Below are 12,157 nucleotides of genomic sequence, written 5' to 3'. Positions count from 1 at the left end.
CAAAATAGTCTACTCTATTTACCTACTTTCTTCTTTCAACAGACAATAATTTATCAGCATTACATCTAACACTGGTGAGTTTCCTGTATCCAGACTAAACACATTTAAAATTGTGCACTAAGTTCTCATGAAGGGCTGAGTCCATTCTCTATTTTACAGCTTCGGTTATTCAAAACACATAGAATGAAATGGCTGCATGTACACCTTTACCATAGAAACGTACCTTGAAGAGAAACCCTGGTGGCATGTCAGACCTCTCAGAGATGGCTCTATTCTCATCGGTTCCATTAACTGTGGCAGGGAAAGTCTCCACAACTACAGTTGGCAGAGAACTCTGAGGGAAATAAAACAGGGTTAAAGGCACCAAAGTTAGGCCCAGTTGAGAAAAGTACATAGAGGACCCTGTGCAAACCCTCCCTGAAGCCATTTCTGAACATGAATCCTTTATTCAAATAGTCATTATCAGTATTTTGTGGAAGTTAGGATTTAGGTGTGAGGTGTGGCTGAGGTAAAGAGAATGACTTAGGAAAAGATGGGAAGCAAACCACAGAAGGCAATAAATTGTAGAGGGAAATTGGTCTACGTAAAGATTAATGGACTAAATAACAGATTCTGCTACAAGACATTTAGGTCAATTTCCTCCCTTTTAAAAAAAATCTAAAATTGATTTTGATGTTTACCACGGATATATCTAACTTCTGTGTCCTCAGAATCATTCTCATTCCTAGCAGTAACAGCTGTTTGTGATTTTGTAAGGGTATCAAATTGTAACTAGACAGGCTAAACAAATGAAAGTTAGCCTTGGCAATGCAAAACTTTTTTTTTAGGGTCCCAGATGTCGGATACACATAAAAGTTCCAAGATGATTAACTGGGACTGAAGCAGATATATTCCTCCTAATTCAGATGAATTGCAAATGCTGCATGAATAGGTTTAGCTGTTTGCATCAAAGAGAAGACCATCTCTGAATGAATAATGGCCTTTGTTCTATAGTCCAAGTCAACAGAGTCTCCAATCGGGGATTAATCCACTGTTCAGAAATGCTAAACATTTTATCTTCAATGGGTTCACATTCTGCTCATATTAAATGTGAACAACGGTTAGGGGAGAATGAGACCCTCCTCCCTCTCCCTTGCCTACTGTCTTACTGAGGCAGATCCTGAATCAGTTTCGGGTTTAGCAGCTGCTTCAGCTCCAGCTGTTCCTCCTTTGCCAGCTCCCTCAGCCTCATCAGGAGGGGCTTCTGTAGACTACAACACAAAAGCAGTTAAACTCCGGGATCTCAAAGTGGCTAACTAGTCCCATGCCTTGCAGAGAAATGCCATGACCTGCTCTGTTTTTAGGGCTGTCTGAACTATCAGTTTCTGAAGGCCAAAGCTGAACTTCTTGATCTCTTTGATGAATAGCCGTGTCCATGCTGCAAGATATTTGGCATCAATACACTTCCAATTTGTTTACTGTATTGACAAGTCGATGTTGCATCACCTTCACGAGAAGCAAATAGTTCTTAGGCTAGAATGCTAGCTTTTTATTAAATTCTAACAGTTGCCATGTCTGGGTCAGGCCCATCTGTCCTCTGATATTTCTAAATGTGAGATTTAAAGGAAGTTCGTCTCTTTGGTTCCTCCTGTACTGTTTCTCTTCTTGTGGAAGAGAAAACAGAAGAATGATTTGACTATCTGTATGAAAGCTAGCCAACTAAGATTGCTTCAACTTTGCTTGAAGCAAAAAAAAAAAAAAGTCGTACACTTTCCCACCTAAAAATATTCTTGCAATCACCTCTACACCTTTCCAATGCTAGGCTTCTCTTCAGCACATAAATCAAGAGCATGGCCAGGACTTTCTGATTTCCATATAACTGCAAAATTCCAGATTTCAAACCCCCCCCCCATCATTGTTATTGTTTCTATTCACATGAAATCTACCATATCTGTTCTAGTTCTTTGCTGTTCTCTTAAATAAAATATTTAAATGTGGCTGACAAAGAGACTGGAGAACTAAAAATAAACTATGATTAATTCTAATTTGGCAATAAGTTTTCTTTCAACAACAGAACCTGTTACTTTTTAAAAGCAGCTGTTAAGCAAATCATCATGATTGTTATGTGAATCCAGCTTCCCCAATGGATGTTTTTTGCTGGAAATCACATGATCACAGGATGTCATAAATGTGAGCCAGCTGCCAAGCACCCAAACTGTGATCATGTGACTGTGTGGGTGGTATGATGGTTGTGAGCTCAAGAACAAGTCGTAAGTCACTTTGTCCACGATTGTCATAACTTTGAACCATCATTAAATGACATGTTGTAAGTCAAGGAGTACCTGAAATCAATAAACCTATCCGTGACTACAATTTTCAAACCACCATTATGAGAAGCCCGTTAAGATGGCCTCCACAAATTTGTCCCATCTCTTTTTTGAAGCCATTAACTAAAAAGTCATATTTTTGTTGCAGAAAATAATGTAGTTTTTGTTGATGGTGGGTGGTGGTCCAGAATCTTGAGTCACAACTTTAGTATTATGAGAGGGGAAAAACTACTCTGCCCATTTTTAATATACTTTTAATAATCTCCTCCATTTAATAATGGTTTTTTTTCTCAAACAACCTTCCATCCTCCAAACAAAACATAAATTATTAATGTATTGAAAAGCTTGAATATTTATATATATATATATATATATATATATATATATATATATATATATATATATATATATATATATATATATATATATATATATATATATATATATATATATATATATATATATATATATAATTTCTGAAATCAGGACAAAGGGATATTCTATAATATACATTAGTATAGATTACCTTACTATACCAAATTAAATACTATGCTATATATTACTATAAGTTATAACACAAGGTTAGGTTATAGCCACAAGGGGAAAAAATTATAAAATCCCAAATTAAAGAAAAGATATTATCCAACTGTGGATTTTGGATTTTTTTTTCTTAGTCTACAACAAATGAAATGAAAACGTTAAATAAAAAGTCTCCTTCAAGTCTGAGTTGAGTTCTGGTGAATTTGGAGGACAGGTTTTCTTAAACAAATTAGCATTTGCTGAAGCTACCCTGAGTTGTCTGAAGAAGAGTGGTATATAAATCTTTGTACAATTTATATTTGTAATTAATGAGAAATTTTATGGACACAGTTGGCATTTTTCAAATGTTACGGGTACAATTTTTAAAATTCAAAAGGCAGGTTATTATAAAAGGATATCCACCCTAAAGATGGTTATAAACCATTAAAAGATGTTCCAAATCAAATTAGAATTTTAATTTCAGTAGATCCCACCTTATTGATTTAATGAGAATTAAATTCTAATTTCATTGGAAATGAAGTGTGCTAAGTAAAGAAGGCCAAAGAAAACTAGCAACTAGGTAACTCCTGGTAAGGAGCACAGCAATCAAGAAGGACATTTTTGAACATTTGTTAGTTTAACTTTTTTTTATTTACTTGGTTGATAATCTGAGTGGGCTAATTGTCCTGTCTACCACAAATGCACTATTGCTAAAATTATCAGCAGGAAAATAATCCATAAATTGCATACTGCTGAAGGGAGGGGTTTTTTTTCAGGCAGACATATAAAATTTGAGGAAAACAGAGAAACAGAAATGTGCAGTAGGGAGATAAAGTAATGGGTACGAGAAGATACAATAATAAAAAATACTGTGAGAAGACAGACACTGAAAATTTTCCAGGCCAGGGCAATTAGATTTGTTGGGCTGATAAGAGTGAATTGCTTTATATTTTGAATAATTAATAGGGGAAAGACGGTGCAATATTATGTATGCAACCAAGCAAAAGTGTGAAATTATTTGAAGAGGGAAGGAGGAACGGATTGGGGAAGGTATACAGTCTTAATAATATAGCAGTGCTATATTTAATTTATTTATTAAACACACTTGTATGTCACCACAAACAAAAATGACTCAGTGACTCATATACAAAATAAACCCCATATAAAAATTAAAAATACAACAACCCTACAAAAATAGAAAGAGAATAACAGATGGCAATAACTACTCAAATCAGAGGCAGGCTCTCCAAAAAAGCTAGTTCTTTACAAATTTGCAGAAAACCAACAGAGACTGAGGTAATCCAATATCCCCAGGGAGGCTGTTTCACAACATTGCCTCAGCAGCCAGAAAAAAGCAGCACACTCTTGCCCAATCCCTTCCAAACTTCCTCAAACAAGTATTTTTCTGGGGTTCTTGGTGCTGTGCTTGGTTGAAAACTACAAATATTCTCTTAAGTATTTCTGTCATTTTATGTGAACTCTCATTATTCAATTTTAAAAGGACGCTTGGCTTTTATCTTTAACTGTCCTTTCTCCTTAAAATCAAAATCTTGCTGAAATATAAAGAATTAAATTTGAATAAAGAAACACTGTAGCCTGCACATCAGCTGTAAAGAAAATCAGATTTCCAGTGACTTCCTGGATGTTACTATAAATTGTTGTTTTATCCTAAATAGATCAGAAGGACAGATTATGAAATAACTTTCCATCTTTCCTGCAATGTCTGGGATTGAGAGCTTGAATTTTAACTCATTATCTACTCATCATAAATGTTTTTTCCCCTAGGAGAAAGCATGGAAAATCCATTAGTAGAATACAGGTTAGAGTGACAATTTTACATTCCCAATGAAGATGATTTAGAATTGTGTGTGATTAAAAGTGGATCTAGAATTGTTTAATGGAGAAAAATTATTAGTAACTAATGTCACAGTTCAAATAGAATAATAAAAACACTACTTGAAATTAAGTGAGCTATACATAGCAATCACTGGTCCTAATAATAATTGCAATCCCACTGTTAATTTAAAGCTATTACTATATACCTGCATAACCTGACGATAATTATGTCAGAAAACAATAGCTAGAACTAAACATTATACATGAAGGAAAACAGAACAAGACTTTTAAAAATACAAGAGCATAAAGAAATAAAATATTAGTAGCTGATTCTAAAAACCCCAAATATATTAAGGCATCAGGTTAGAAACTGGGAGACCATGAGTTCTAGTCCTGTCTTGGGCACAAAGCCAGCTCCGTGGTCTTGGGCCACAAACTTTCTCTCAGCCTTAGGAAGGAGGCAATGGCAAACCACTTCAGCAACGTTGCCAAGAAAACATCAGGGACTAGTCCAGGCAGTCTCCAAGAATCAGACAAGATTGAATGGAATCTATCTATCTATCTATCTATCTATCTATCTATCTATCTATCTATCTATCTATCTATCTCTAAAATTAAGTGCTTATCTTCATTTTAGGGTGTTTCTCTTCTTTGTGCAATGACATAAAAGATACGTTTTATGAAATACGGTAGTTAATTTGTGGTTTCCTCAATGTATCATAAAGCTATCTATATTAATTTGGCAAACTGCAAACCTATTTATTTTTAAGAAGCAATGCCATGCCTCATAAAAGCAATTCTATGCCTATGGGATGCTTTGAATGGTCTCCAGAACACAAGGGAGATCTCTACAAATATGCCACTTTCTATCACCCCTGCCAACTTACAAAGCAACAGCTGGAATATCTCAGATCAAAATGGCCAAAATGGGAATGTGGGAGAAGAGATGACATCAGAAAACTCTAAGGCTTCCCCCACCCCTCTGCCATGTTCCCAGCATAAAAGGACATTTTGACCAGCCATTGCTCACAATAGGAAGATATTTTCTATCTAAAATATGAAAGCAATGAAATAATGCTGTCCCTTACACTGTTAAATTTACCAGAGGTTTCTAATGTGAGAGCATCTGAACAAATGACTAGATTGCTGTACCTTCAAGGCGAATAGAGGCTCAAGATACATATAGCAGTCTTTGCATAATAATGGTGCAAAGTAACATTTACAAACACCACGTGTTACATCATAATTTTGCAGTGAAAGTTGTATTAACAGAAATCTTACCTCCCATAAATCCCAAGGCAAAGACTAAGCATAGCAAAAAGCAATGGGGAAAAAAAGCATTAAGTCTTTATTATTTCAAACAACATAAAAAGTGCAAAAATACCAAATGGCCACAAAATTTTTAGTAATATCATACACTGAAACTGAGTAATGTGGTTTTATAATTTTGCATGGTCCACTTCAGTAGTTAAGACTTGAAGGACCAAGTTAGGAACAGATCCTTCTGCAGATAATGATTCTATGTGGTCAGCTGATTGGCCCATGATCAATCCATTTCAGTAGTTGAGTTCTTTAAATAATTCAGTACTCAAAAGGGGGAAGATGACAGATAAGATGAATGGATGGGATCAAAGAAGTGTCCTTCAAAGGAATCTGAGTTACAACTAAATACTGTACAAAATGAAGAGTGTTTGCCTATGCAGTCACCATGAGCATCTAACTCAATGGCATCTAACTAATAATACTCTATGGAATGCCTGATTATTAATCACCATTCACCATGAGTGATGGGAACATGCTTTACAGAGCTTATTGCATAAAGCAATCTGGACAATCTTTCATTACCTGTTGACACAGTAGTGATGACAGTTATACAGTAGTCTTCTTGTAGTGACTACAATTGGTTCCAGTGAAATGTGACTGAGATGTGTGAGACAGAAACAGTATGAAGATCGCTGGCTGCTGCCCTCTCATTCAGATAGTGCCCTGTGCCTGACCCTTTTTTCTTCCCTTTCCCCCCTTCCAGGACAGAGGGATTGCTTAAACAAGCTCACTTCCTGAACTGCTTTTCTTGGCAGCATGTATGTGGCAAAAAAGTGCAAAGCACAAGTTAACAAGCTCAGCTTTGTGACATTTAATTAGTCCATTAGAACCCTTAGGCTCACAGCTGATGTCTAAAACTGACCAGATCTTAATCACTTTCACACTTAAGGCCTTTGTTTGTCATAAATGCCTGCATTGGTCAGAAAATAATTTTTATTACCATTTATTACAATCATACTTGTGAATGGTTGCTATCTGAGGATCATAGACTACCTTAGTTCTGCAGGATCCAATCTGGGTCAGTCACCGGAACCAGAAGTTTTGTCTCCTGAGCTTTTGGACTTGTGCTGGAGCCCATCCTCAATCCCTGTGACACATCCCCGAGGATGGACTCCGGCAGAAGTCTGAAAGCTCTGGTCCCAGTGACTGACACAGATTAGATATTGCAACATTATCCTGGGACACGTATATTTACCTACCTTAGTTCTCCTGTTTGGGGGGATTATTCTTTTACATAGTATCACTAAATATATATACAGCAAAGAACTGTTATCTAACTCATTCAGAGCTATATACTGAATGTGACATGCATCCACAGAATAAACTGTAAGTGGGAGAAGGTAGAAGCAATAAGGTGGAGGTAGTCTCTTACTTAGGGTCTTGCCATATTGAATGGGACTTAGCAGAAGGAATGTTTTATTTTTCCCAGAGTTTCATTGCCCATCGGTGGATCTGTATCTAGTCTCCACCAAGCTCATAGAGGACCTAACTTTAAGGCTTTCTGGTAATATAACACTGATAACAGTGTTCCCATCCGAGCCCAATCCGGTCAGTGGAAGCTATCAGAGAACAGGGAATGCTGGGAATGAAAATAGCCATGGTAATGTTGTATCCGTTATCCCAAGATTTTGCTACAAGTTCCCAGAGCTAGTAATATTGCTTAATGTCATTCAAAAATTTGAATCTACTGAATAATAAAAAAAAAATTGTTGTCAACACCAAATCTCTACTATTTCAGACTTAGCCAAATCTCTAATATTGCAACTTGGCTAAAGACAAACCATTATTCCCCTCTCCAACTCCTTGCTCTGGCTGTAATACAAGGTAGGAATATTCTAAGAAATAATGCACATGAAGCTCTTAAATACATTAAATAAACACCAAATATTACTGCTGATCAACAAGATATATGCAAGACTCAAGCATGCATTTTAATCACCAAGAGTTCATCTGTCACACCCATACAATTCTCCCCATAAGAACCCATGAAGTCTTTAATGCCTGGTCATGGAGCTAAGGAATGACAATGGGTAAACCAACCTGAGTAGCAGGTGTGGGTGACTTCCCTACAAGGTTGTTGTTATCTGGTTTAATGGGATCAAAATCCAGATCCAATAGGCTGGCTCCCTCCTGGAAGGACCCAGGGGCATCAAACTTGGCAGCATTAAAGGAAAAAAATCAGTATTGCTGATTAGACAGTTAAAAAAGATGGATGGTATGCGGAAGATGTTATCTGCAAACTGAAGGTGCAAAAGGTTATATATTAAGTGTATATTCATATATGTTGATTGGCTATAATGTGCTTAACACTTCTGCAAATAGTAGATAATAAAATTCAAGTATTAACATTTTACAAAGCTCATGCACTGAACTTGTTATGCCACTGTCTTAGGCAGTCTATTAAAAGATCAATTTCAAGTTCCACACATCCAAACAAGGACTCTTTGACTCTCAGGCTTCACCGCTTCACCTACAATTTCCAGCACAACTGTTGTATTGATACCACATTTCTGGTTACCTTAAAAAAATGATTGGATAGCATTTTCTGTGAAAATCTCTAATTTAGTCTCACAATGTTTCTGTGCCACCCATCATTTTCTTTCTTTAAAACCTATTTCTGGTAATTTATTTATCTGAAATGGTATAGGGCTTCCAAATAGTATAGGGGGTTGGACTAGAAGACCTCCAAGGTCCCTTCCTACTCTGTTATTCTGTATCTGAGTGATTGCTCTACTATTCTACCATATTAAGACAGTTTGCTTACTGGGCTCTTATTTTTAATAATAATAAGTTACAGAATACCATAAACATTCAGGATATATTCCATCCAAGCAAGGCAGTAATACCAGCATTCTCTTATTATTAAGCAGATTATATAATCTTATCAAGTGATAATATTAAACAACATTTTCATAATACTGCTTAATATAATCATTAAAAAAACCTAAATCATTTCCTAAGTTTTACTGGGTAATTCAAAACAATTGTCAACACCAAATCTCTACTATTCAAGTAACTGAAAACAAAAATATATCAGTTAATGGGTATGTGGTATTTTTAAGCTAAAGCAATCTGATAATATAGATGCATATTTCCTGCAAAAATTGTCTAGATGATTATATAGCATATTACTGTAATTTCTTAATTTTTATTTTCTTTATAAAAAGAAGAAAATCCATCGATTAATTCAGCTAAGATGTTTCCTGTTCCTTCACCTCCACAATATAAACATTAAACATTCATAGTTAACCCGTATTTTCCACCTAAAAGGTTCTGACAACAGTTTCTTTGGAAATAAGGTCTAGTTTTTAAGCTTTGTGTACGTGAAATAAAGTTTTAAAACGAGATCATAGCCATGCTGGAATCTTACCTGTCACTTGCACCAGATATTGAAGAGTCTTCCTCCTTGACAGTTTTCTCTATCTTCCTAAATAATTGACCCCACTAAAAATAGAAATGTGTTCACACCTATCACTCCCCACCCCTTATCCACTAACAATTCACGTTGTTTTCTAAATATACTCTCCAGTTCAAGTATCCTATATTCTGAACCTGTCCCAGTCAGAACACTCTGTTTATGCAAGGGCTTTTACGCAAATACATACAATACAAAACATGGCATAAAAAATGCTTGAGGCATGCTATAGGGAAACGATAGGAGCAGACAAGGATGGAAAGACTGATCAGTGGCCTACGGCTTTCTCAAACATTAAAGCATAGACAGGTTTTACCATTGGAATTCCTGAATGGAAGCAATTCTGTCAAAAAAAATATCCCATAAATTTCAAATTGTCTATTTTTTTTTAGTCTCAAAAAATAAAATAGCAATGCTTGCTTGTGAGTTAAATTTGTCTTCTGTCTGTCACTAAGAACAACACTTGATAGAACATGTTTACTCCAACGATATATGGGAGTTTTTAAGGGCTAGAATCTTTGTACCTCTGCATATACTTTAGGGACTGGAAAAATAGCAACCCAGAAAATGTCTTATTTTTTTTCCTCATGTCTTTTCGCCATTCTAAATCTCCATAACTTCAAAAGCTCTTTGGACCACAAGGGGAAAAAAAGAGACAGACATAATATCTAAAATTTTGCCAACTACTATGCTTACAGCAGTTCAAAAAGGGAGTTTTTTAGATAGAGAACAGAATCTTCTAAGCTTCTGCAAGGCCTAAATTTTATTTAAACAATAAACCAATATCCCAAGTGTAATACTTCAGTCTGTAGAGAGAAACACAAGTGTTAAGTATGTTGACATGATGGACTGGTCATTTTTTCCTTTCTTCTATGGGTTTCCAGTTGAGTCTGAAAAGTCTCTGATACTTATCTGATGCTCACTGCCAGTGTTAGCACATGTCAGGATGATTCCATATTACTCTTTGTCTCGTACTAACTGAGAACTGAAGTTTTACACACACACAAAAAAAGAGATTGAAAACTTGGTAATAGTCATTTTGTATCTCACTTTCTATCCCAGAGTGAAAAGGAAATTCTGATCCACCAAACTATTGAACACTACATGCAGTGTCCACCTGCCTCTGTGGGGTGTCCCCTCACATTGGCAACCTGAGGCCTACACTTGCCTTTTCTCCCAAATTCAGGCCCTTCACGCAAAGTTTCAGTCGTCGAACTGGAGGAAGAGGTAAAAGCCGCAGGCCACCGTGCTGAGGTAGGGAAGGAAGAATGGAGTCAGGAAACATACATTCTAGAGGTGCCATTGATTGCTTTTTATGAATATTTTTTTTATAAAAGAGCATTTATCACGATGATGATGATGATGATGATGATGATGATGATGATGTTGACAAAAGTTGTGAGAATGAGGCCAGAAAACTGGTCAGGCTGCTTTTTTAATCTCATCATAGTATCTAAAGTTGAGTCATCAAAAAAAGACTCACCTATTGGTCAGGTAAGTGCCTTAGCAAATTTGATTTTAGAGGTTAGCTTGGGAGGCTTAAGATTCTGAAGGGCTAGTGAATGCTAGTCATTTGTAAAAATAATTAAACACAAATCATTGGCCTAGGCCCTAGGGAATGACCTTTCTCAGTATAACCCCAAGCTCTTAAAGCCATTGGCAGAGAGAACATTTATCATGTAAAATAATTGCCAAGAACAATTGCCCATGCTTGTTCTGAATAAACAAGGAAGGCTCACAATGAAACTTCAGATGACTCTTGCACAAGCTTTTAAACAGGCACTGTCCTGCCCATGTATTAGCTGAGAAAAATAACAGCACAAAATGATCTCACTGCCACTGCCTTTTAAAGGAAATCAAGCAGGTGGGAAGCCCATTTGGCACTCTAATTCACACTATTCAACTCCATTCTTTTGAATAAGGGAGACTTAAATGTCAACAACTTCATTTGTGTCAGGAATTCTTGAATATTGTGGGACCAAAGCTCACCGTAAATAAAACTAATGAAATACAGCACTTTTAATAATTATATTTTAATTAATCAACCATTGCTATCTTGTAACTGTCCACTGCAAATTCATGCAGACAAAACAAGGAGCAAAGTCCAGATTGAGTTTTGACAGTGCTCTGACTTTGTCTGGACAAATTGTGTCAGATTAAAAAGAAGAAATGTGCTCAGGTTTTCCACAGCCACCTGGGGGTTCCAACCCATTGTGTGAGAATTTTTGTTTAAAGAGTGGCTCAAGAGCTAGGATCATTTGATGTGAGTGTGTTTTAAAAATCTGTTGTCTTGATTTCTATGCCTTTTGCAGTCCACTCCTCCTCCCCCACCCCACACACTTCTCCTATTTAGTTTGGAAATCTTGCTGAAGGATGCCAAGGAAGAAAGCAGGTGCTCTGTTTATAATGTATTTTCTTCCCTGTTCTATTTCCAGTCAAGATCCCACCAATGTTTAGGGGTTCCGATTCACTATCCCTTTGGCCCAATTCAAACCCCTTGGATTGCTTACCCTCTGAACAATTTTCTTGGCCTGACACCTCTAGTAGGGAAAAGAGAGGAAAAGTGGAGGGGAAACAACAGAAGAGAGGTCAAGAGAGGGAAGGGATGAAGGAGAAGCTAACCTGTGAGGGGGTTGTCACACTGATCTCTGGGACAAAATTGTCATCAAACAGGTTGAGGATGTTCTCCTGCTTCATCTCCTTGGATGGAGTGAGTTTTGGAGGTGGTGGCACAGGAGGGCCTTTCCTCAACTGCATG

General features: G+C 36.5%; 1 protein-coding gene across 7 annotated transcripts in view; it reads right to left on the bottom strand.

The window, feature by feature from the left end:
* The window catches only part of BIN1 (bridging integrator 1), a 134,738-nt gene that overhangs the window by 14,318 nt on the left and 108,263 nt on the right, over nt 1-12,157 (bottom strand). For 4 of the 7 annotated variants that reach the window (XM_081313286.1, XM_081313285.1, XM_081313288.1 and 1 more), the window contains 4 exons: nt 12,022-12,150; nt 10,568-10,648; nt 1,149-1,250; nt 224-334 (listed from right to left, as the gene is read on the bottom strand). In XM_081313286.1, the coding sequence (XP_081169412.1) occupies nt 224-334; nt 1,149-1,250; nt 10,568-10,648; nt 12,022-12,150 (423 nt within the window). The remainder of the gene's footprint in view (nt 1-223; nt 335-1,148; nt 1,251-10,567; nt 10,649-12,021; nt 12,151-12,157) is intronic. The other 3 variants (XM_081313291.1, XM_081313290.1, XM_081313287.1) reach the window with 2 other exon arrangements.

Source organism: Vipera berus (genome assembly GCF_964194415.1).
Source record: "Vipera berus genome assembly, chromosome: 1".
In the NCBI taxonomy this organism is placed as follows: Eukaryota; Metazoa; Chordata; class Lepidosauria; order Squamata; family Viperidae; genus Vipera; species Vipera berus.
The sequence above is the reverse complement of the archived record's forward strand: the minus strand, read 5'-3'. Positions and strand labels throughout refer to the sequence as shown.